The sequence below is a fragment of the Topomyia yanbarensis genome, chromosome 2 (genome assembly GCF_030247195.1).
Source record: "Topomyia yanbarensis strain Yona2022 chromosome 2, ASM3024719v1, whole genome shotgun sequence".
Classification (NCBI taxonomy): Eukaryota; Metazoa; Arthropoda; class Insecta; order Diptera; family Culicidae; genus Topomyia; species Topomyia yanbarensis.
Window position 1 is genome coordinate 231,893,073 of NC_080671.1, and position 27,912 is coordinate 231,920,984.

Below are 27,912 nucleotides of genomic sequence, written 5' to 3' on the forward strand. Positions count from 1 at the left end.
GGTCCGGCGATTAAGTCTGACGTCCATATCACTGGCGCCCAGATGACTCGAACCCGGTTCTACGTTGTGTACTACTCAACTGGTCGCAACCACTCTATTGACAGCGTCCCAGGTATGCTCGTCGTGGCACATCTCTTCAACGATACTGTCAACTATCACACCCTACGAAAACTTCTCCGAACCTAGACCACGTGTTCCTGTGTCTTTGCATGTTTACACACTCCGGACAAAGGAGTGCCGAAGCATGTCTAAACCGGTGCAAGTACTTCCGGCAGCATCCGTGCTCGTACAAAATTTGCATCAAATGTAAGTTCACATCTCCATGTTTCCTATGCACCCAAGCTGTCACATTTGGGATTAGTCCTCAGCCATAGTGATGCATTTTCGGGATCATGCCGGCGAAAACGCATACTTCCTCCGACGATATTGTTCTGTAACCACTCACGACTCGAACGGGCATCAGCCGGAATGTCCGGTTCAGCTTTTCCCGGCTCCGTTTGGTTTGCAGCGCAGCACCCCAGGGAACCCCAAATCGAAGTAGTTTTTATGCTTTTTGAGATATAGGGAATTATTTGTGAAAGGCCCCTTAAAAGCAGTTTTTAAATCATAAGTTTTCTTCTAGATTTTTTCCACTATATAAATGTTCTAGAACATTGTTTAAACTGTTAAACTGCATTACTTTGCCAAAGACAGAAACTTGATATCGCTAGTATGTGTGGAGATATTCACGTTTCTTGATTGAAAATAGCTCTTTTTCCAATGCGGATAACTTTTAAGCGGGCAAACCACTCGGCAAACAAATTAAAGTGCAAGAAAAACACAACAAATGTTGGAAAAATCAGATCTTCCCAAGGCGGCCCTCTATGAAAATACTCGAGTTAAAGTTTGTCTCATTCCGTCATCAAATGCATGTTTCCCTATTTACCATTACTACACTACAGCACTTCTGTTTAGATACCTTCTCAGAACTCTTGAGCACTGTCTGAATTGCATCCACTGTCGATGCTCCTTGCCGCAATCCGAGCTGCATCTTGGACAGTCCGCGCTTCTCCTTTGTGCCATTTTCTTGAGAAACCAGTTTCTAGATTTAGGAAATAAACGAAACAACGTAAATTTCAATAACAAAATCAAATAACTTTTTTTGCCTTTCTCATATAGAAATGTTATGCAATCACTATAAAAATTGTCAACCTAATCCCGGCCTAAATTTTTTGACCTATATAGGCTTAGGTAGGAGTATGCAATGAGGGGTTGCTACTTTAAAATTAAAACTAGTTTGAAATTTCTTAACAAGTTGAAAATTTTAGGCAGGGTCCAGACCCCAAGGATCTTCCTCCTTGATCCGCCGCTAGTTTCAAGTGATGTTTTAGTGTCGACACATCGTATCTCAAGATCTTGGCTGTCGATCCATTGTATGTATGTGCAAATCGTACTGAATAGGTAATATACATTTACAGCATTGTATTGAACATAATCAGCCATGGAATCGTAGTTTGGACAAATGGTCGGTGTTAAGTCAGACCGGACTAAGTGACAAAACATTGATTTCGAGAAAAACACGTTTAAAGTTTGAATCGCAGCATCCTTTACATTATGATTGGAAATTATTTTTTGCCATAATTCTTGTTTATTGTTACATATTTCAAATCTGGCAAACGTCGAATGTAGCTGACGATATTCTTTATCCAGTGCTATCATCATCTCATTTTTTTATGTTTTGCGACTTAGTCCGGTCTGACTTAACACCGACCAAATGAGAAAGGCACAATAGCACCACTAGGTGGATTAAAACAGGTTTTTTTTTTATTTAGTGCTCTTATTTGTTAGGCACAAATGCGTTAGCTTAGCGGTGCCAAATTCATTTTTTACATTTTGGATATCTTAAAACTAGAAAGTTACAAATTTGAAATATTTTTTACAACAAGGGGGATTTTTTACAGCAATCTTAAAGCTAGAAATGCAATGCTATATACAAAAGTAGGATACAATAGGTTTCCAGAAATTTTTTTTGCAGCTATCTTAAAACTAGGAATCGAGTTTGATATACAAAAGGAGGAACATAAGTTTTTTTACGAAAAATTTTACAGCTATTTTTAAATTAAGAATACAGTTTGAAAGGGGAACAGATTTTTATGAGAAATTGAACAGCTATCTTAAAACTAGAGATGCAGTTCGATATACAAGGTGGGAAAGAATATTTTTATGACAAAAATACAGCTATCTTAAAACTAGGAATACAGAATGCAAATGTGGATTATTTCCAACATCGGTGTTGAAGCAGTTATATCAGGAACAGAAGAGAGTAGGCGGATATGTTGACAGGTACGAAGACCACACTTGCCACGTTCAGGCAAACGGGATATCAGCGACATGCCAGACGTCAAGGCCCGGGTTGATGAGTGGGATTCATCGGACCTGCGAAATCGGGTCGCTTTCGCCTCAAATTGCGTGGTAAAGGCGACGGCGGTCACATAATGGCACTCTGATGCTGATCGGCTCCACAAAGCAGGACAGGGAACTTCTAAAAACGAGAAATAAAAAAAAGAGGAGCTAAATTGGCATATTTATCGTTTTTATGAAAATATAAATAAGGGACATAAAGGGAAGATCGCGATTTGCCAGCATATCCCGTACTGGAACATTGGGTGGTCTACCTAGGTCCCGAAGGGAATCTTTTAACTGAGACCCGGCGTCATAATACCCGGCTCATACCCAGACAACGTGCTCGATGTCGTGATAGCCCTCGTCACAAGTCACAGACTTACTCTCCGCAAGCCCAATACGCCGCAAATGCGCATCCAAGGTGTAGTGGTTGGACATAAGCCGAGACATAACACGAATGAAATCCCGATCCACATCAATCCCCCTGAACCATGACTTTGTTGATACCTTTGGGATAATCGAATGTAGCCACCGTGCAAGTTCCCCATTGCTCCACAAGGTTTGCCAACTGTTGAGTGTCCTTTGATGACAAATACTAAAAAATCGTTGAAGCAGATTGGTCTTTCGTATATGTATCCATCTAATGCCCCCCTTTACTAAAGAGTCGGCCTTTCCATTGCCCGGGATAGAGCAATGAGATGAGACCCAAACAAAGGTAATCTGATAAGATTTTTCAGATAACGTATACAAGGACTCCCGTATCTTGCCCAGAAAATACGATAATTGCTTTTTGGGCTTCATCGCACGAAGAGCCTCGACAGAGCTGAGGCTTTCCAAAATGAAGTAGTGATCTGTGGGCAGAGTGTTGATGATCCCAAGGGTGTACTGAATTGCAGCTAACTCTGCGACGTAAACTAAAGCGGGATCATTGAGCTTGAATGAAGCAGTGATAGTATTATTGAAGATACCGAAGCCAGTGGACCCATCGCGATTTGATCCGTCAGTGTACAACATTTTGTAACAGTCGACTTATCGGAATTTATTATAAAATATATTGGGAATCACTTACGGGCGTATGTGGTCCGGGATTCCACGATCCTTCGTGGATGTGTCGAAGAATACAGTAGAATCAGAAATATTAGGGAGATGGATGCGGTTGGGATTATACGAAGAAGGATTTATGCGCTGTTCCATGTAGTCGAAGTACAAGGACATAAATCGGGTTTGAGAATTAAGCTCAACGAGCCTTTTGAAGTTTCCAATCACCAACGAGCTCAGAATGTCGCATCGGATGAGCAATCGATATGAGAGTTCCCAAAATCGATTTTCCGGCGGGAGAACGCCCTCCAGCACTACGAGACTCATCGTATTGGTCGAGTGCATGCAACCCAAGGCACAGTGGCGTAGCCAAGGGGGGGTTTTGGGGGTTAAAACCCCCTCCAAACCAAAATATTTGAATTGAAGAAAAAAAAAGTTTGATGCCGACTAGTTTATTAAGTATTCAAATAATAATTTTGGATGTTTATTATCTGTTCATTACGTTGAGAACCTAATGTTTTAAACGTTATGGGGACTTTTTGTAAGTTGTGAGAATGGGATCTTGTAACTAATATTTTAGTGAGGAACCTATAGTTGATAAATCATGTAAATATCAAGCAAAATAGCTCAATGAAAACGCCTACATAGAAACTAATGAAAAATGGCGTTTTACGCTTGTCTCTAACAGGTGAGAATCGGTTTTTATGTGCATTTGATTTTTTTTTTTTGGGTTATCACTTATATAAAGTGCCACTAGCTAAGATTGGTAATAAAAAAATTGAAATTTTTCACGTTTTTCGCTATTTATGGTGTACACTTGGGTATCGAATTGAATGGCGCCAAGATTCCATAATTTGGAAACTATCAGCCTTTGGAGGTTTTGTATTTAGCAGCATAATGTTGTTGATTAATTTTTCCAGTTGGATGCATTACTAATTCCAATCAAATTTAGTTCGAGACTTAGTGTCCTCAGCAAAGTTTTCAAGAGTGTTATTGCAAATAGCTTGGTTGAAGATAGGCGGCAACAAAGAATTTGGGAGAACACCTTGTAGATGACGTTTAATATTCTAGTATGCAAAGGTGCATCTTTCAGTGCAAACGATTTAAAAAAAATAACTTGTTGAAATACGAAAAGCAGAGTAGCGAAAGCAAGCTTTTACCCGCACCATGCAAGATTTGAAAATTGATTTCCTGATAAATATACTCGATGGCATTTACGTCACCTTTGCATACAAGGGCAGTTCAGTAATGCGATTAATCGGTAATTAGTTGCAAAAATCCCACTTAACATCATTGTTATAGATGGGACATACTACTTCCTACATCCTATACTTCGGTAAAATCTCCTCCTTCCAGATCTTCAAAAGCACCCAGTGGAGTGCTCTAGCCAATTCCTCTACTCTGTGTTTGAGTTGCTTATATTGATCATTGCCAGCGGTCCATTTTTTCATGTCCTATCTTTTCATGAATCCTAGATAGATCCGGAATCTGTCGTCGACTGCGCGCGTCTCCAAGCGGATTCTTGCAATACTCTTGTCGTCTACTGCTTCGCTATTTAGGTGTTCGTCATAATATACTTATCAATCATGAGAATTTCTGCTCATTGTTTATAAGGTTTACAGACTATCCTGTGCGATAACCGGTTTATACAATGCCCCGGCCTATCAGGATGTTTATGTCACCGTTGACATCATAGCTATCATAGACATGCTCCAGCTGCGCATAAAATGCATCTTTCTCGGCTTCGTGAGGTGAGTGCACATTGGTAATGCTGTGGATTTGATCCACACTACACAAATCCTTTCGCTGATCGCCTGCCACTTGATACGCGTTGGCGCATTTTGCCCAGCTCTTATGCCGTCGCTCGATCCCCGCATTTCCACACATTCTGCTCCGTCCATCAAAGCTCTTCCAATGCTACGGTTTCGAAGTTGCGAATTTTCAGCTCATCCTTTTCTGCTTGATTGTTAGTAAAGTGGTGTTTTGGGCCACTCGTTGAACTTGACCTAACCTATCTCGTAGTCCGCCACCCAACATAACTGACACATGCGACAGGTATTTAATTCTACCTACAGTAGGGTTATAGCACCCATGCCCGCTCACACCATCCCATTTCGCTATTACTGCAGAACACGGTAGTAGCAAGTCGATCGCGGCCTACAGATTAAATGTCATCAATAGACCCGCCAACATTTTTGAAAAATCTAAGATTTTCGTCAAAACCCCATCCAAACCAAATTTCTGGCTACGCCGACAATGTGCAAGCAACGATACTGGATTCTCTCCAGTTTGATGAAGTGTATGTTCGAGGCAGAGCGGAAACAGAAACACCTCCAAATGGGCGCTGTAACAGAGACCACCCTGTCGCACAGTGATCATCTTCCATACAAAAGCCAGACAAAACCTCAAAAGTGGCCCGAATTTGATTAAAAATTCACATTGGGGTAATTTTGTCGCACTGAATTCATACTTGATGTTATTTTTTTATTTTTATTTCTACCTCAAAATTTTGGTACTTAGTTCGTGGTTCGAAAATTCAACATTAACGAATATTGAGGTGCAAAATATATGAAAATTCATTTTCAAAAAAATTGGTGTAGCGAATTTTTAGCAGAATACACATTTTTTCAATTGTTGATAATGCTGGTAGACATTCATAAATTATATTTCGTCCCTTGGGGAATCAAACACAATCATGCGTCTCCTTCAGACATATAATGAAAAATCACATTTTTTCATACCTCGGGGCAAAAAGCACATTCATTTTCAGAACGCACACCAATTTTCAAGTATCATTAACTACAAGTGATCTTTAAGAACTGTTTCAAAATAAAGTACAGCCACTTTGAACATTATAATTTTAATTTAATGCACTATTTATTATTTGTGCTTCATGCCTGTGTGAGAAAAAAATCTTGTATCGACTAAATGGAAAGTTATAAGTCCAGCGAATAACCTTTCAAATGAAACCAGTTCGACCCTAATCGGAATCTTAACTAAAAATATATAGTTATTTGAATAACATAGGTTTGAATACATTTTTTTACAGAATTGATCATCTATTTCACCATTGAAGTTCTGCAAAAAATCTATCTTTCGTCTTCAACACCTAATATTTTGAGAAAACTCCATTAAACCTCTTTACAAACAAAGAAAATGTTAAATCATGAAAAATCCAAAATAAAATTTAGAGGTTTTGTCCGGCTAGGCGACACTGCGCGTCGTCTGCAAGTGCATGATTTGACAATCGTCAATGTCATTTACGTAAAAATTGTAGAACAGGGAACATAGACATGCATGTGCTTTTCAGACAACAGGTTTAGCAAAAAGTTATTTAAAATCGGTGAAAGACCATTCTGGTGCAGCTTCTCAGAAAGAAACTGAGTCAAAAGCCCCCTTTATATCAAAGAAGACTGAAGCCATCGCAAGGCAATCGGCCGTCCTTTTAGGCGGGGGGGGGGGGTCTAAAACCTTAAAAAGTACCCTCGAACATACACTTCATCGAACTGAAGATAATCCAGTATCGTTGCTTGCGCATTGCCTTGGGTTGCATGCACTCGACCAATACGATGAGTCTCGTAATGCTGGAGGGCGTTCTCGCGCTGGAAAATCGATTTTAGGAACTCTCATCGATTAAACGGCTGTGATAAAAGTTATGGGCAGATTCCCCATTCAAGAAGTGGTAGAACGCTCATATGAAGTGATCGCCAAAATCAATGGCGTTTTCGTGTGTAGCTATTACGCTCCTCCAAGGTGGACAGTAAAGCAGTTCAGCCTAATGCTGGAGCAGTTAACCGAGTAGTTGATCGGTCGGAAGCCGGTAGTCATTGGTGGTTACTTCAACGCCTGGGGTTTGGAGAGTAACCTGAGAGACTTAAAAAATCAGATTGCCCCAAAGAACTGTGACGAGAAGTAGACGCTTATCCCTGGGGCGACGCGTACCTAGTCGTGATGGCAAAAATGAAGGGTTCGACGACGCCAGCCAAAATATGCCCGAGTAATCTGAATATAATTATCGAGGGTCTTTTACCCGAAGCACGATCCAACTATCACCAACACCGTACGGCGAAGAAGAAGGGGCACACACGGACGATTGGTAAGTAACGATGAGCTCGACAAAGCATCGAAGTGTCTGAAATCAAAGAAATCCCCCGGTCCGGGTAAAACACCAAACGTGGTGCTGAAAGCTGCGATCCTGGTATATCCGGACGTGTTCAGGATGGTGCTGCAGATGTGTTTAAATAAAGGTTCCCCGAGATTTGGAAGGTATAGAAGCTGGTACTGCAGCCGAAGCCGCGTGGACTAACTAAAAGGCAGCTCGGATTGCGCAAGAAGCTTCAACAGTGGATGCAATTCTGACAATGTTTATGAGTGCTGAGAAGGCATCTAAACAGAAGTGAAGAGGATATCGATACTGGGCTGTGGTAATTATAGATGTTAAGAATACATTCAACAGCGCCAACTGGACAGCCATTGCTGCAACGCTGCACAGAATGAGGGTTCCCAACTATCTATGCTAGATCCTGAAGAGCTACTTATAGAGCAGAGTGCTGCTGTGCGAGACGAGCAAAGGGCAGAAGCCAATGTCATTCACAGCGTACGTTCCTCAAGGCTCCATTCTAGGTCCAACTCTTTGGAACGGGTATACGATGGGGTCATAACTCTTCGGCTGCCCAGAAAAGTGAAAATAGCTCACAAAAAAAATAATGAAATTTAAACGACATGTAAATCAATACGAAGTTAAACATACAAAGATTTAATCAAAACTTTGATTGAAAATTACGTTAAAATCAATGCACTCAATAAGAGCATCAACAAGCATACAATTTTACACTTTCGTTCGTGTAATATTACATGTCATTCATTTTACAGCAATAAGCGTGTAAAATAAACATTGAAGTGCATTGGTTTTCCGTTTGAAGAAACTGTAATTTTCAATCCACGTGCAGAATTATAATAAAATTCGTTGAAGAAAGCACGACAAGTCGTGTGGATTTGTGGTGGAACTTAATTTTACATTTATATTCATGCTCCAAATATGTTTATGAAAATAAACTAAAATTACAAAATATTTTTTTCTGTGTGGATTTCGCGGACGACATGTAACTAACGGTGATTGGTGAGACATTTGAAGAAGTGGAGTTGTCGGTGACGGAGACAATAGACGCGACCGAGAGCTGGATGAACGGAGTAAAGCTGTAAACCCACCACAAGCAGCGTCAAAGCGATTCAGCGGATTCAGAACCACGTTGGAGGGCAGAATTTTGAGTGATAACCGACAACCGGTTGAGCTTCAACAACCACGTCGACTACGCCTGTGAAAAGTCGGCGAAGACAACGAGAATCATGCCAAATGTCGGCTACCGAGACGAGACGTCTGCTATCTACTGTTTCGTCATCGATACTTCGATATGGGGTTCCCTGGGGTGCGGCGCTGCAAACCAAACGGAGCCGTGAAAAGCTGAACCGGACATTCCGGCTAATGCCCGTACCAATCGCGAGTGGTTACAGAACAATATCGTCGGAGGTAGTATGCGTTATCGCCGGCATGATCCCGAAAATGCATCACTATGGCTGAGGACTAATCCCAAATGTGACAGCTTGGGTGCATAGGAAACATGGAGATGTGAACTTACATTTCATGCAAATTTTGTACGGGCACAGATGCTGCCGGAAGTATTTGCACCGGTTTGGACATGCTTCGGCACTCCTTTGTCCGGAGTGTGTAAACGTGCAAAGACACAGGAACACGTGGTCTAGGTTCGGAGAAGTTTTCGTAGGGTGTGATAGTTGACAGTATCGTTGAAGAGATGTGCCACGACGAGCATACCTGGGACGCTGTCAATAGAGTGGTTGCGACCAGTTGAGTAGTACTCAACGTAGAACCGGGTTCGAGTCATCTGGGCGCCAGTGATACGGACGTCAGACTTAATCGCCGGACCGACCTTAACACCATACCGGATAGCTCGTGAGTAGAGTAGATGCACAGCCGGGGATCAGACCGCGTCGAATAGCTAGCAATGGATCATTGGGGTGCCAGTGAACCAGAAGCTACGCTCCACCCGGAATCGCTGGATGGACTTTAGCACCTACTGGCTGGTCCGTAGAGTATGCTAGGTCCATCGCTGGGGCTACATCGAGTAGATCGGAACAAAGCGGGGAGCTAATTGACTCGCGGAAACGAACATCGGCATCGGGAGAAATCTACCGCTCGGTATCGGGAGAACCTGTTTCGCCTAGGAATTCTCCTTCGGAGTAGGCCGGAGTAGTTTGCGAACAAGTCGGGAGCTGAACGAGTAAGTGGTGCTGAATGGTGCGGGAAGAAAGTCGAGGAGTAGTGCTGTAACCCTACTGAAGGAACTAACTGCTAAGTAGTTGAATTAGAGTGGGTGTTATGCTCATAAAAACCCCCTCCCCGAAGTAGTGCCGTAAGGTAGTGCCGGGGAGGATTCAGGTTTTGGGCAAGAGTAGTGGTTTTTGGCGAGTCGGGTCGCAACACAAACCAGCTCCCTGAGACGTTACAGTTTACTATATTTTTTTCCTGTAGCATCAGGGCTTTTTTGGAAGTTTTTTGCTATCCTCTAACAACAAAAACAAAAAAACACACACAGTCGATTGGTATATGAGACTCGGCCAAATAACAAATCGGAATTGAAAATAAGAAAATTTTCTGAACTATATATGAAGATATAATAGCTCATTGAGTTAAAACTATCAGCAATAGTCTAGAAATGTCTCGCTCATATACATACTAATTTCATAATAAATCCTGTGAAGATAAATTTTCTATATTGTATTGTGAAGATATTTTTGTTCCTTACATGAGAAACTATCAACGGTCTTCTAGAAATGTTTCGCTCACATACAAATAATTTAACGATAGATTTAAATTCTTCCACATAATTGTAATTTTCAGTGTTTTGTAGTACTTGCACCGACTTTTTAGTCGTAGAAAATTCAACTTTGGTCGCATCTAAATGCAGTAGTAGTAATACAGTAGTCTAGATAGCCCAAAAAAATAGTAGTTTGCAATATTTTCTAAACTGCTAAGATGTAATGAGATGGAAATTTCGCTTTCGAGGTCTGGTTATTAGAGTGTTGAAATGATGATTGACGTGATCCTATATCACGCCTCTTGGTTTAGAACCGAGCATATGAGCATAAGGTGTAATGTTTCTTCCTTCGAACCTCTTGTTCTCGTGTACATATTTATTACCGGTTTTTACCGCATTTTTCCCGAAAATATTAAACATTAGATAGTCCTTCCTGAGTTTCAAAAGAACTTGATAGTGTCCCCGATACTCGGACGTAACGCATCACTCGATCCATAGTCGATTTGATCAAATATGTCGGTTTAGCTAGAAACCCATATTCGTGTATTAGATCCCATAGGTGATCTCAATCGATTGTATCATATGCGGCTTTGAAATCTATAAACAGGTGGCAAGTTGTAATTGCAACATTTTTGAAAGACTAGTCGAATCGAAAATATTTCGTTTGTTGTGATGCATGCCCCAGTAAAACCTGCTCTGAATTCCCCATTTTTCTCTATGGGCACTTTGTAGGTGGCATTCAGCAATGTGATTGACTGGTACTTGCAACAATCCAGCTTATCACCTTTGTTATAGACGGGACATGTGTACTACTCCCTCATTATTTTATATGAAGAGTAAACTGAACGAATTTCTATTCGAAAGGTTCAAGCCAGCAATAAGAACGTAGGGAAACGTATATCTGCAAAAATAAACACGGACATTTAAAAACTACAGCCATTTTCAAAATCTCTCTCGATTTAGCAGAAGCTTTTACTAGATCGAACAATCGACTAATGATACATATGCATACTATGCTGAAGTATGCTCTCCAAAATGTGTCTTTGTGTAAAGGTTTGGGAGAAAAGTTCTTCATTCAAACAAAGAATGAAGAATTTTGCTCCCAAACATTTACGGAAAATCACCTATAATTCTCAAAAGCTGACATCAGCAGCCTGGTAAATATAAACATTTGATTTGTGCGTTTATTTACCCGGCAAGTAGTTTATCGTCTATTTATTCTTCATTAGTGGGAGGGTAACCAAATTTTCACCTCTCAAGAACTTGCGAAAAGCTACTGACAATGCAGTATGGAAGCTCCACCTCAACGGCATCCCTTATTATTGAACGCCCAGGCAGTTTAGTAACTATAATAACATATCGGAAAGAATGAAATATTCAAACCAACAGTCAGACTATAGAAATCATGAATGGGGAAACACGTGGCTGCAACCATGCGGTAGCATGCGGCTAACCGTCATTTGTGATTTCTTACCTGTTTCACCATTGTGCTATATGATCGGTGTAAAGTCAGACCGGACTAAGTAGCAAAATCTCAAAAGAAGAGAAAATGATAGGATTGAATAAAAAATTTCTTCTTCAGCTACATTTCATTTGCGCCAGATTTGAAAAATATTATCATTAGCATGAATTATGAAATGAATCCGTTGCGGATAATACCGTAAAGAATGCAAAGATTCAATCTTTGTACACGTTTTTCTCTGTATCAATGTAATATCGCTTAGTCCGGTCTGGCACAAAACCGACATCTTGCATGCGCGTGCGCTTTGTATTCATTTTCACTGAAGTTAGAATGGACATACGGCATTTGGTAAAAATGCGGCTGCAAATATGGGTATTTCATCAACTTTACTAAAATATGAATAACTCGTAAACGAAGCATCGTAGCTGTATAATGTAAGCGAACGAAAAATTCTACACAAAGCAAGCTACAATACTATGCAATAATATGGGGTACTTTCGAATAAAATATCGGAGATATTTTGGTTCGAACTAGAAAATGCTAGCCGTGAGTAATCATCAAAATTTTAAAATTTTAGTTATACCAAAAAATAGCTTAACTCCTTGCGCAACTTTATACGAGAGGGATTGTTGATATCTTTTACGTAAAAGTTTTAAAAAATCGAGAAAGCGCCGCAGCCGATCCTGTAACCTTTCGCCTTAACAAGCGCAAACTTAATACTAGTTAATAAAAGAAACTTTCTAATCAAATTCTTTTTCCATTTTGCATTCGTCCTAATAAGGACGGTTTGTAGATAACTATGGTGATACAAGACGAGAATCTTTTGAAACGATTCAAACCTTGTCGACGATTTGTTTCTACTTCGTACATACATATGAACATTCCCCTTTCGCAGCTCACACCGAATGAGTACGCTTTGCATCAAGGCGTTCCTATTTATTAACTTTTCGTTGCAGATGGAAGGCTATCCTTTTGTGCCATAAATGAAAATATTTTCATCCGTCGTTTTGGTGTAGCTTTCGCTTAGTGGCAGAGTTGCCACATTCACTGATTTTCTTGGAAGGATTTGCATAAATCTTCAGGTTTGTAGATTAGAAAAATATTTTCTTATGATTCACTGGTAAAAGTACAGAATTAACAAGCATAAACTTAATACTAGTTAATAAAAGAAACTTTCTAATTAAATTCTTTTTCCATTTTGCATTCGTCCTAATAAGGACGGTTTGTAGATAACTGTGGTGATACAAGACGAGAATCTTTTGAAACGATTCAAACCTTGTCGACGATTTGTTTCTACTGCGTACATACATATGAACATTCCCCTTTTGCAGCTCACACCGAATGAGTACGCTTTGCATCAAGGCGTTCCTAATTATTAACTTTCCGTTGCAGATGAAAGGCCATCCTTTTGTGCCATAAATGAAAATATTTTCATCATTCGTTTTGGTGTAGCTTTTGCTTAGTGGCAGAGTTGCCACATTCACTGATTTTCTTGGAAGGATTTGCATAAATCTTCAGGTTTGTAGATTAGAAAAATATTTTCTTATGATTCACTGGTAAAAGTACAGAGATAACAAGCACAAACTTAATACTAGTTAATAAAAGAAACTTTCTAATTAAATTCTTTTTCCATTTCGCATTCGTCCTAATAAGGACGGTTTGTAGAAAACTATGGTGATACAAGAAAAGAGAATCTTTTGAAACGATTTAAACCTTGCCGACGATTTGTTTCTACTTCCTACATACATATGAACAGCTCATACCGAATGAGTACGATTTGCATCAAGGCGTTCCTATTTATTAACTTTTCGTTGCAGATGGAAGGCCATCCTTTTGTGCGATAAATGAAATTCTAATTAAATTCTTTTTCCATTTTGCATTTGTCCTAATAAGGATGGTTTGTAGATAACTATGGTGATACAAGACGAGAATCTTTTGAAACGATTTAAACCTTGTCGACGATTTGTTTCTACTTCGTACATACATATGAACATTCCCATTTCGCAGCTCGCACCGAATGATTACGCTTTGCACCAAGGCGTTCCTATTTATTAACTTTTCGTTGCAGATGGAAGGCCATCCTTTTGTGCGATAAATGAAAATATTTTCATCATTCGTTTTGGTGTAGCTTTCGCTTAGTGGCAGAGTTACCACATTCACTGATTTTCTTGGAAGGATTTGCATTAATCGTCAGGTTTGTAGATTAGAAACATATTTGCTTATGATTCACTGGTAAAAGTTCAGAATTAACAAGCAAAAACTTAATACTAGTTAATAAAAGAAACTTTCAAATTGAACTCTTTTTCCATTTTGCAATAGTCCTCATAAGGACGGTTTGTAGTTAACTGTGGTGATACAAGACGAGAACCCAACAAACAACGAAAGCTAAACAAGCCATTAATCAGCGAGAATAAGTTGAACAAGAAGTGTTTAAGCCATTATCCAGCCAAACTGTTTGTTGGGAATCTTTTGAAACGATCCAACCCTTGCCGACGATTTGTTTCTACTGCGTACATACATATGAACATTCCTATTTCGCAGCTCACACCGAATGAGTACGTTTTGCATCAAGGCGTTCCTATTTATTAACTTTTCGTTGCAGATGGAAGGCTATCCTTTTGTGCCATAAATGAAAATATTTTCATCCGTCGTTTTGGTGTAGCTTTCGCTTAGTGGCAGAGTTGCCACATTCCCTGATTTTCTTGGAAGGATTTGCATAAATCTTCAGGTTTGTAGATTAGAAAAATATTTTCTTATTATTCACTAGTAAAAGTACAGAATTAACAAGCACAAACTTAATACTAGTTAATAAAAGAAACTTTCTAATTAAATTCTTTTTTCCATTTTGCATTCGTTCTAATAAGGACGGTTTGTAGATAACTATGGTGATACAAGACGAGAATCTTTTGAAACGATTCAAACCTTGTCGACAATTTTTTTCTACTTCGTACATCCATATGAACATTCTCCTTTCGCAACTCACACCGAATGATTACGCTTTGCACTAAGGCGTTCCTATTTATTAACTTTTCGTTGCAGATGGAAGGCCATCCTTTTGTGCGATAAATGAAAATATTTCCATCATTCGTTTTGGTGTAGCTTTCGCTTAGTGGCAGAGTTGCCACATTCACTGATTTTCTTGGAAGGATTTGCATTAATCTTCAGGTTTGTAGATTAGAAAAATATTTGCTTATGATTCACTGGTAAAAGTTCAGAATTAACAAGCACAAACTTAATACTAGTTAATAAAAGAAACTTTCTAATTAAATTATTTTTTCCATTTTGCATTCGTCCTAATAAGGACGGTTTGTAGATAACTGTGGTGATACAAGACGAGAATCTTTTGAAACGATCCGAACCTTGCCGACGATTTGTTTCTACTGCGTACATACATATGAACATTCCCCTTTCGCAGCTCACACTGAATGAGTACGCTTTGCATCAAGGCGTTCCTATTTATTAACTTTTCGTTGCAGATGGAAGGCTATCCTTTTGTGCCATAAATGAAAATATTTTCATCCGTCGTTTTGGTGTAGCTTTCGCTTACTGGCAGAGTTGCCACATTCACTGATTTTCTTGGAAGGATTTGCATAAATCTTCAGGTTTGTAGATTAGAAAAATATTTTCTTATTATTCACTGGTAAAAGTACAGAATTAACAAGCACAAACTTAATACTAGTTAATAAAAGAAACTTTCTAATTAAATTCTTTTTCCATTTTGCATTCGTCCTAATAAGGACGGTTTGTAGATGGTGGTACAAGACGAAAATCTTTTGAAACGATTCAAACCTTGTCGACGATTTGTTTCTACTGCGTACATACATATGAACAGCTCATACCGAATGAGTACGCTTTGCATCAAGGCGTTCCTATTTATTAACTTTTCGTTGCAGATGGAAGGCCATCCTTTTGTGCGATAAATGAAAATATTTTCATTATTCGTTTAGGTGTAGCTTTCGCTTAGTGGTAGAGTTGCCACATTCACTGATTTTCTTGGAAGGATTTGCAAAAACCTTCGGGTTTGCAGATTAATTTGAAAAATATTGTTTTATATGATAATTATTTTTAATTATACAAATTAATAAAAGGAACTTCCTAATAAAATTGTTTTTCCATTATATATTCATCCTAAGGACAGTTTGCATATAACTATGACACAAATTCATCCATAATTAACAGCGCTAACGGAAAATAAGCACCACTAATTCTTTACAAGTATTTTGTTAGTCCTGAAAATGACTGTTAACAACATTAGAGACGCGTGAATTTACTTATCTTCTTCGGGCAGCTTTCTTGGCAGGTTTGGCGGCCTTCTTTGGCTTTGGGGTCTTCGACTTGTTCGCTGCAGCCTTCGATGTTTTGGTGGCATTTTAGTAGCAGTTGCTACCGCCTTTTCAGTGACTGCGTTTCTTAGTCTTTGGCTTTTTGGCCTTTCTAAATAACTCTTTGCTAAACCTGTTGTCTGAAAATCAAATGCATTTCTCGCATGGTGATTTATCGACATCACGATTTAGCTACATGTGCCTTCCCCAGGGCTCATGTCTAAGCCCTCTTCTCTACAATTTTTACGTGAATGACATTGACGAATGTCTTGTCAATTCCTGCACGCTAAGGCAACTTGCAGATGACGGTGTGGTCTCTATTACAGGTCCCAAGGCCGTCGACTTGCAAGGATCACTGCAAAACACCTTGGACAATTTGTCTGCTTGGGCTCTCCAGCTGGGTATCGAGTTCTCCACGGAGAAAACTGAGCTAGTCGTATTTTCAAGGAAACGTGAACCAGCGAAACTACAGCTTGAGTTAATGGATAAAATTATTGCTCAGGTTTCCACATTCAAATATCTCGGTGTCTGGTTCGACTCTAAAGGTACCTGGGGATGTCACATTAGGTATCTGAAATAGAAGTGCCAACAAAGGATCAACTTTCACCGTACAATAACCGGAACATGGTGGGGTGCCCACCCAGGAGACCTAATCAGGCTGTACCAAACAACGATATTATCAGTGATGTAGTACGGATGTTTCTGCTTTCGCTCCGTTGCGAGCATACATTTCATCAAACTAGAGAGAATCCAGTATCGCTGTTTGTAACTGGCTAGCCGAACCGCTCCCCGCTGTTAAGTGGGTGATTTAAGCGCCACTCTCTAATTGAGAGACCACCCACCAGATGAAGGTTTGCCCGGCCTGAAACCTTTCAAGGGAAGGTTCTATTTATCCCTAATACGGGAAGAGAAGCGAGCTAGCTGACTCAAAACGTGTCCGGTGTACTCGACCTAAAGACCCAAACTGCAGTCAGGATGTCCGTACATTCAAACACAATGTCCGTCGCCACGGGTTTTCTCATCACTGGCAGAGTACAAATCCCACCCCAGACTAAACCAATGAAAAGAATTGGGATTTGTCCCGGTTGTTCTCGGAGTCAACCTCTCCAGTAAACAGCAAACTACAAAAATACTATGCTATATTTCACCCTAAGGAGGAAAATTTGGTAAAAACCAAAATATCTCACTAGGGTGAAAATTTGTTGGTAAAAACCAGTCTTTGTACAGGAGGGCACAAATCCTTATTTCATACTATGTTGCGTTTCGGCTTCGCCTCATCAGAAACCGACACTAACGTATTGTCGGAATAGATTAGCGCCGGCTTGACGCAAATCCCTTAAAACTAAAACACACTATGTGTTTCAAACAAACGACTGATCAAACGTGATGTCCCGTTCGAGCAGAAGTTCTGTTTATGCCGATGAAACACAAGTGAAGCCGAAACTTGTCTTGGCTTAGCAGGCCTATGCGAAAGCACTATGCTATATTTCACCCTAAGGAGGAAAATTTGGTAAAAACCAAAATATCTCACTAGGGTGAAAATTTGTTGGTAAAAACCAGTCTTTGTACAGGAGGGCACAAATCCTTATTTCATACTATGTTGCGTTTCGGCTTCGCCTCATCAGAAACCGACACTAACGTATTGTCGGAATAGATTAGCGCCGGCTTGACGCAAATCCCTTAAAACTAAAACACACTATGTGTTTCAAACAAACGACTGATCAAACGTGATGTCCCGTTCGAGCAGAAGTTCTGTTTATGCCGATGAAACACAAGTGAAGCCGAAACTTGTCTTGGCTTAGCAGGCCTATGCGAAAGCACTATGCTATATTTCACCCTAAGGAGGAAAATTTGGTAAAAACCAAAATATCTCACTAGGGTGAAAATTTGTTGGTAAAAACCAGTCTTTGTACAGGAGGGCACAAATCCTTATTTCATACTATGTTGCGTTTCGGCTTCGCCTCATCAGAAACCGACACTAACGTATTGTCGGAATAGATTAGCGCCGGCTTGACGCAAATCCCTTAAAACTAAAACACACTATGTGTTTCAAACAAACGACTGATCAAACGTGATGTCCCGTTCGAGCAGAAGTTCTGTTTATGCCGATGAAACACAAGTGAAGCCGAAACTTGTCTTGGCTTAGCAGGCCTATGCGAAAGCACTATGCTATATTTCACCCTAAGGAGGAAAATTTGGTAAAAACCAAAATATCTCACTACGGTGAAAATTTGTTGGTAAAAACCAGTCTTTGTACAGGAGGGCACAGATCCTTATTTCATACTATGTTGCGTTTCGGCTTCGCCTCATCAGAAACCGACACTAACGTATTGTCGGAATAGATTAGCGCCGACTTGACGCAAATCCCTTAAAACTAAACACACACTATGTGTTTCAAACAAACGACTGATCAAACGTGATGTCCCGTTCGAGCAGAAGTTCTGTTTATGCCGATGAAACACAAGTGAAGCCGAAACTTGTCTTGGCTTAGCAGGCCTATGCGAAAGCACTATGCTATATTTCACCCTAAGGAGGAAAATTTGGTAAAAACCAAAATATCTCACTAGGGTGAAAATTTGTTGGTAAAAACCAGTCTTTGTACAGGAGGGCACAAATCCTTATTTCATACTATGTTGCGTTTCGGCTTCGCCTCATCAGAAACCGACACTAACGTATTGTCGGAATAGATTAGCGCCGGCTTGACGCAAATCCCTTAAAACTAAAACACACTATGTGTTTCAAACAAACGACTGATCAAACGTGATGTCCCGTTCGAGCAGAAGTTCTGTTTATGCCGATGAAACACAAGTGAACAAGTCGTTTGTTTGAAACACATAGTGTGTTTTAGTTTTAAGGGATTTGCGTCAAGCCGGCGCTAATCTATTCCGACAATACGTTAGTGTCGGTTTCTGATGAGGCGAAGCCGAAACGCAACATAGTATGAAATAAGGATTTGTGCCCTCCTGTACAAAGACTGGTTTTTACCAACAAATTTTCACCCTAGTGAGATATTTTGGTTTTTACCAAATTTTCCTCCTTAGGGTGAAATATAGCATAGTGCTTTCGCATAGGCCTGCTAAGCCAAGACAAGTTTCGGCTTCACTTGTGTTTCATCGGCATAAACAGAACTTCTGCTCGAACGGGACATCACGTTTGATCAGTCGTTTGTTTGAAACACATAGTGTGTTTTAGTTTTAAGGGATTTGCGTCAAGCCGGCGCTAATCTATTCCGACAATACGTTAGTGTCGGTTTCTGATGAGGCGAAGCCGAAACGCAACATAGTATGAAATAAGGATTTGTGCCCTCCTGTACAAAGACTGGTTTTTACCAACAAATTTTCACCCTAGTGAGATATTTTGGTTTTTACCAAATTTTCCTCCTTAGGGTGAAATATAGCATAGTGCTTTCGCATAGGCCTGCTAAGCCAAGACAAGTTTCGGCTTCACTTGTGTTTCATCGGCATAAACAGAACTTCTGCTCGAACGGGACATCACGTTTGATCAGTCGTTTGTTTGAAACACATAGTGTGTTTTAGTTTTAAGGGATTTGCGTCAAGCCGGCGCTAATCTATTCCGACAATACGTTAGTGTCGGTTTCTGATGAGGCGAAGCCGAAACGCAACATAGTATGAAATAAGGATTTGTGCCCTCCTGTACAAAGACTGATTTTTACCAACAAATTTTCACCCTAGTGAGATATTTTGGTTTTTACCAAATTTTCCTCCTTAGGGTGAAATATAGCATAGTGCTTTCGCATAGGCCTGCTAAGCCAAGACAAGTTTCGGCTTCACTTGTGTTTCATCGGCATAAACAGAACTTCTGCTCGAACGGGACATCACGTTTGATCAGTCGTTTGTTTGAAACACATAGTGTGTTTTAGTTTTAAGGGATTTGCGTCAAGCCGGCGCTAATCTATTCCGACAATACGTTAGTGTCGGTTTCTGATGAGGCGAAGCCGAAACGCAACATAGTATGAAATAAGGATTTGTGCCCTCCTGTACAAAGACTGGTTTTTACCAACAAATTTTCACCCTAGTGAGATATTTTGGTTTTTACCAAATTTTCCTCCTTAGGGTGAAATATAGCATAGTGCTTTCGCATAGGCCTGCTAAGCCAAGACAAGTTTCGGCTTCACTTGTGTTTCATCGGCATAAACAGAACTTCTGCTCGAACGGGACATCACGTTTGATCAGTCGTTTGTTTGAAACACATAGTGTGTTTTAGTTTTAAGGGATTTGCGTCAAGCCGGCGCTAATCTATTCCGACAATACGTTAGTGTCGGTTTCTGATGAGGCGAAGCCGAAACGCAACATAGTATGAAATAAGGATTTGTGCCCTCCTGTACAAAGACTGGTTTTTACCAACAAATTTTCACCCTAGTGAGATATTTTGGTTTTTACCAAATTTTCCTCCTTAGGGTGAAATATAGCATAGTGCTTTCGCATAGGCCTGCTAAGCCAAGACAAGTTTCGGCTTCACTTGTGTTTCATCGGCATAAACAGAACTTCTGCTCGAACGGGACATCACGTTTGATCAGTCGTTTGTTTGAAACACATAGTGTGTTTTAGTTTTAAGGGATTTGCGTCAAGCCGGCGCTAATCTATTCCGACAATACGTTAGTGTCGGTTTCTGATGAGGCGAAGCCGAAACGCAACATAGTATGACTACAAAAATAATTAAACGAAAACCGACGACATGAAAAAACCAGCACAATAAACTAAGACGGGACTATTTCACGCAAGGCAAATCTAATGCATTCTGGGTGCATCTAAAGCGGAGAAAGCTTCATTCCAGGACACATTTGTATTGCTTCTAACAAAGTTTATTTTATTTTACAATTTTTCTTTTTCGTTCCTACACTAACACATGCTTTGCTCATTCATCTAGGCCAAGTCTCCTCTCTTTTCCTTTCCCTTTCCCATCGTTTATCTCCTACATAGTTTTGTAATCACAGTGTGGCGTCTATTTTCGTGCCTCGTGTGTTCTCTGTGTGTGCTTTGTTGCGGCCGGTCAACCACAAAAGGCTCGCTTTGAATTTAGGGTAGCGGCCCTGTTTTAGGTCACATGCGCATGGACAATCACAAAAAACGGAAACGTGCATTGATTTTACTCACGACCTTTTTACGTTACGTGCTGCTTACTGCATTCTGCGGGTGACGACGGAGCTGTTTTTCTGCTGTCTGTCTTCGTGGAATCTGTGCCGAAGTCGTCACCCCAGATTCGCTCGACGTGGTACGGACGCCGCAAATTCCGGTCGAAACCGAAGAAAAAAATGTTGGTTGCCGATCGTAGGGTGTCGGCTGGTCTGCCCTGCCAAGGGCGCGGTGATGACGTCAGCGACCCTCTTCCGGCCACGTGTACCGCCGGGAAACTCTGAGAGCTGACGGTGGGGTCAGAAGCTGTCGCTAGCGGTATGGTGTGGTGTGTTGGGCGTTTGACCGTTACGAATCTGTAGAAAAATAGTATCGCACACATGCCGAAAAATAAGAACTTTGCACGTAGGACGAGAACACGAGGTTTACCTTTAGTCTCACAAATACGCACACGACACTGCCTACACTGACTGCCACTGAATGGGATTCTACCTAGCTGTTTGGGAAAGGAAACGTAACGTTTTAGCAAACTGTTAAGGAATCTTCATGTCACTTTGCTACCTTTTTAAACACACCACGACGCGAATTTTTGAAACGGACAACTCCTGCCTCTTCCACTAGTCAGACCAAAGTGAGAAATCTAGCATTGGGAATCCTCAGATTAACCGGGCATTTTGTAATCTTCGTACCGGAACTTGCTTAGCGAAGTTCTTGAAAATCGTGTTCAAATGCACGAAATCCCAAAATGCAGCAAGGGTCATCTTTTTCTGTCGGACAGTTTTAATCATACCAAGCCTTTCCCCCGGCACATTGCGTAAGGGTCAGTGGCCTCAATCGGTAGCAAATCTTTATCGTATCAGCGGGTGCGTCGGTAGCAGTCTCATTGGTAGACGAATGCTAGGAACTCATTTGCTTATTTTGTTATGCCAAGTCCTATCCTATATGGAAGCGTAGTATGCGGTAATCCCAATTCATAGATTTGTGTCGAATTAATACTCGACCAAATCTATGAATTTATTTTGAAATTGTTTATTCAATATACATTATTTATTCAACATGCAATATCACCCTAATCTAAATAGAACAATACTATTTGTACACATTATAGCAGAAACCTATCGGCATGTATGTACTCGTTACATGTTTGCGTATTGTCTTGGGTTGCATCCACTCGACCCATACGATGAGATTAGAAGTGCTGGCGGGTGTCCTTCCACTAAAAAATCGATTTTGGGACCTCTCGTATCGATCGCTCATTCGATGCGATATTTTGAACCCATTGGTGATTGCAAAGGCTTGTCGAGCTTAATTCTCAGACCCGATTCATGTCCTTGTACTTCGATTACATTGCACAGAACATCAATTCATCTTCGTATAACGTTAACCGTGCTCATCTCTTAGATACTTCTGCTCCAACTGTATTTTTCGAAACATCCATGAAGGAAGAGATTTGTGGAATCCCGGATCACATTCGCCCACAAGTGGTCCCAAATATTTTCTATAATAAATACCATCAAGTCGACTGCGGCAAAATGTTCTACACTGACGGATCAATTCTCGACGGGTCCACAGGCTTCGGTATCTTCAACGAAAATCTTGCTGCCTCATTCAAACTCAATGTATTCAGTATACTCTCGGGATCATTGAAACCCTGCCCGCAGACTATTACTTCATCGTTTCGGACAGTCTCAGCTCCATTGAGGCCATCCGTGCGGCGAAGCCTGGAAAGCACTCACCGTATTTCCTAGGGAAAATACGGGAATATCTGAGTGTTTTATCTGAAAAATCTTACCAGATTACCTTGGTTTGGGTTTTATGGCGGGCAATGAGAAGGCGGACTCTTTAGCAAAGGTGGGCGCATTAGAAGGCGACACTTACGAAAGACAAATTTGCTTCAATGAATTTTTCAGTATCTCTCGTCGGAGGACGCTCGAAAGTTGGCAAACTTCATTGAGCAATGGGCATCTGGGACGGTGGCTACATTCTATTATCCCGAAGGTATCAACGAATGCTTGGTTTAAGGGCTTGGATGTGAACCGGGACTTTATTCGTACGATGTCAAGGCTCATGTCCAACCATTACTCGTTTGATGCGCATCTCCGTTGCATAGGGCGTGCTGACAGTAATCATTGTGTTTGTGAGAACGGCTATCACGACATCGAGCATGTTGTTTGGCTGTACGCAGAGTACCGTGTTGCCAGGTCCCAACTAATAGATTCCCCTCGGGCCCGAGGTAGATCACCCTATGTGCCAGTCCGGGACGTCCTGGCAAACCGTGACCACCCCTACATTTTTCTTATCTATACCTTTTTGAAAACTATTGATGTCCAAGTTTAATACATTTTCCCCTCTCATTCACAGTAGAACCTCGTCAACCTCTCCCTGTATCTACAATATGGCATTGCTTCACGAGTTTACGTATGCCTTTCTTGATATCCGTCCATCCAGAACATCATGACACATGTCACAAGAACATCATGACAACATCGGAGTGCCAATGATCATCCGAAAGATCGACCCTTCCCTCGCCCCTGCGATTACAGGATGGAAACCACTACAATAAAGTGTGCATATCCCCCACAATCATCAACCAGCCAACGAGAATGTCAATTTTACAAAATTTTACAATATGTATCCCACTTCCTACCTTTTTCCTTTACTAACATAAGAGGGGAACAAGCCGCCCCTAAATACGGCTTTCTTTTCCCCCACTAATACGTGCGATGTACCTTAAAAATGAATTATCGGCCTCGTTAAGCTACCGTATTTGGGCCTAAATAAACTTAGTTATACAAAAAAAAATAAAAATCGCCTTGCCGTTTGAACCAATACGTTAAATAAAGATGGCTAACGCCGCTCTAACCAACGGCTTCACGTGGTTAGGGCGAAAATAGGCTCATTACCCTAGGTGATTTTTTTAAATTTAAGCATTTTTGTTATTTAGGGCGAGTTCAAAGCTATTCAGAATCAGAATCAGAATATATTAGCTTAAATGGCACGTTCCCCGTATGTAGTCGGGGATTTGTGCCTTGCCGTGTTTTTTCATCATTTCCTGAGCGGAAGGAAAGGACAAGGAGGTGTGGAGAAGTAGAATTGGAAGGGTGGGAAAAATATCAGCACAAAAACAAAAAAAAACAACAGGTAAGTTAAACTCACAAGTAGTTCAACTTGCCTGCGAATAAGCCTAAAGCTCTTTACCACATTGGATAAGAAACTTTGAAGAATTTCGAAAACTTGCTTTTGAATAAAAAGTGCGCGCCGAATTACATAAAAAATACAAAAAATGCAATAAATTTTACAGATCACAATTTACATTAAAAACGATCACGACTTACATTTAACCCCATTCGCCTCTTGCTATCGCTGGAGGAAACAAATTCAATCTAATCTTACAGCGTCGCTGCTAGCGTCGCTGTTCCCTCGTCCCCTGTGAATTGCTGCGTTGATCGTAGCTTGCTGATAAGTCTATTGTACGTGCTAGAGAAGCTAGCTGCGTCACGTTGAAGATTCACAGCTCTCTCCTCTCGTAGCTTGATGTGGAGAACCTCAGCAGTCAGTTTATTGGAATCATTGTTGATTCTCTCCAATACACGCGTTCTGTTGAAATTGAACTGATGTCCACACTCTCTCGCATGCTGTGTTAGGCCGGTTATAGAGGTGCTCGTGCAAATTGAATTATTATGCTGGGCGATGATTTTCTCTAGAGTTTGCGATGTCTGCTCTATGTACTCCCTATTGTTGCATCCACCACACGGAATACTGTAGACCACAGTGGTCTGTTGCATCTTTGGGATCCGGTCCTTCAACATAGTGAAGATAGTGTTTTTAATTTTGTCAGTCGGTTGGTACGCTGCAAGGATGTCATTCTTGCGTAACACCTTTCTCTCGCTTAGGCATGGGATGTATGGGATAGAAATGTACTTTGCCGTTTGCTCGTCTGTACTCCTGGTTTGCAGTGTGTTGTATAGTAAGTGTACCCTCTCTTTTAGTGCACGCTTTATGAAGTGTTCCGGGTAGTTGTTGTTGCACAGGATATCCGACGCTTCTTTTATGCTCACCTCCCTCTTCCCCGTATCTGTAAGCTTTAGCGCTCGGTTGAATAATGTGATTGCGGTATTCTCTTTGTGGGCGTGTGGACTCTCCAAAGTGTAGTCAAGGTATCGCCCTGTTGTTTGTTTTGGGAGCCATTTTTTATCTATTCTCTCCTCCCTTTCAAGATCCAAGAAACGGATAGATTCATTTTCTTCCTTTTCCACTGTAAACTTTATGCTGCTGTGATCTTTTTCGAACTCCTGGATGACAGCATCGATCTCATTCTTCTTACTCACCAGAAAACAGTCATCCGCATACCTTCGATACACTACCAGTGAAATATTTTTTTGTTTCAATCTTTCTATCGCTATGGGTACTCCGAATATTTGGTCATAATACTTTCCATCGTATTGAAAAAATGACACTTCTAAGACTGTTTTCATCGCCTACTTGAAGCTGTCCCATGGGATAACAATGTGTTGTAGTTCGTTCCAACGTTCCTCAACATACTCGTACACTTTATCTACAGGTACATTATTGTGTACAGGGACACCACATCCAACGAGTATAGTACACATCGCTCCGGTACCCGTATCTTAGAAATCTATTCTGCAAAATCAAAACTATTACGAACATGGTACTCTGTCCTTCCCACTAAATTCTTCAATATTCCCGAAAGGTACTGAGCCATACGGTACGTTGCTGAGCCAATGGTGGACACTACCGGTCGGAAGGGGCAGTTTTTCTTATGGAACCAACGAATGTGTACAATAAGACAAAACGTTCTGAAATAAATAAACTCAGTAACCTGAAGCGAAAAACCGATTTAATCCACCTAGCAGTGAGATGAGACATTTCTTACACATTTCACTATTGGATTCGTTTGCAGAATTAATTTCTAGTCTTGCACGAATAAAATCTCGAATAAACTGAATAAATTATAGAAATCAACAAAACGACCAAAATAAAAAAGTAAAGCAAAAAATGAAACAATAGGTTTTTAAATTCATAAAATGAGTAGAAAAATTAATGGAAATCAAAATTATAATATACACAAATGAATGAATCAAATGAATCAAATGAATCAAATGAATCAAATGAATCAAATGAATCAAATGAATCAAATGAATCAAATGAATCAAATGAATCAAATGAATCAAATGAATCAAATGAATCAAATGAATCGAACGAATCAAATGAATCAAATGAATCAAATGAATCAAATGAATCAAATGAATCAAATGAATCAAATGAATCAAATGAATCAAATGAATCAAATAAATCATATGAATCATATGAATCATAAGAATCAAATGAATCAAATAAATCAAATGAATCAAATAAATCAAATGAATCAAATGAATCAAATAAATCAAATGAATCAAATGAATCAAATAAATCAAATGAATCAAATGAATCAAATAAATCAAATGAATCAAATGAATCAAATGAATCAAATGAATCAAATGAATCAAATGAATCAAATGAACCAAATGAATCAAATGAATCAAATGAATCAAATGAATCAAATGAATCAAATGAATCAAATGAATCAAATGAATCAAATGAATCAAATGAATCAATTGAATCAATTGAATCAAATGAATCAAATGAATCAAATGAATCAAATGAATCAAATGAATCAAATGAATCAAATGAATCAAATGAATCAAATGAATCAAATGAATCAAATGAATCAAATGAATCAAATGAATCAAATGAATCAAATGAATCAAATGAATCAAATGAATCATATGAATCAAATGAATTTTAAAATGTAATTAGTTTAAGCAACCACCATTGGGGCCAAAGGGGCCTGTTGGTGAAGGTAATAAACATAAACATGGATCACATGAATCAAATTAATCAAATTAATGAAATGGATCAAATGAATAAAAAGAATGGATGAACAAAATGAATAAAGTAAAAAATGAATGAAATGCATAAATAAAACAAACGATTCAAATAAATAAAATGAGCTGAGGTGATACAATGAATAAAAAGAAGAAAATGAGCAGAATTAAATGCATTGATTAAAATGAAAACTTGAACAATGGTAAAAGGTTATAAATTAATATAAAGAAATAAATTGAATCAAATAAATTATTTGGATGAAATGATTAAAACTGAAAAAGTAGTCAGATTATTAAAATGAAGAAACTGAACAAAATGAATAAACTGGAAAAAATGAATAAAATGCATACAAAGAAAACATTGACTGATATGAGTAAAATGCACAAAAAGAATAAACTGATCAGAGTGAATCCAAAGAATGAAACGAATAAAATAAGTAAAATGAACGCAGATGAACAAAACGAATTTTTGAATAAAGAAAATGAATAAACAGGATTGTACGAATTTGAGAACCATTGCATCAGAAAGTTTTGAAATGTTTTTGAAAATCTAATCTTCTGATAAAAGGCTAATAAATATGCAATGGACTTTCTAGAGCTTCCATTTTTTGGTTTTAATTTTTCATGCTTCTTTACTTGACGAATTCGAAGTTTACTTTTTGGCCACATATTCCCAAATAAGAGATTTATGTACAGAATAGAATTTACTGGTCCAGTATTTAAACGCGCTATTGAATATAGTAAAATGAGACAAGGTCACATGTGCTTCCAAGCCCCTTGAACAGAGAACGACAGGGAGAATGCGATTCGTGAATGAGACAGGTAGATATTTCAAAGTTTTTATTTGCATTGAAGTAAATAGTGTGAAATGTCTAGGCCATGTCGATAGCATAAAAG

At 39.6% G+C, this 27,912-nt stretch overlaps 1 protein-coding gene across 1 annotated transcript in view; it reads right to left on the minus strand.

The window, feature by feature from the left end:
* Positions 1-27,912, minus strand: part of LOC131680119 (GPI ethanolamine phosphate transferase 1-like) — a 938,165-nt gene that overhangs the window by 446,842 nt on the left and 463,411 nt on the right. Inside the window, exon 9 of the mRNA XM_058960839.1 lies at positions 959-1,081. Coding sequence (XP_058816822.1) covers positions 959-1,081 — 123 coding nt within the window. The remainder of the gene's footprint in view (positions 1-958; positions 1,082-27,912) is intronic.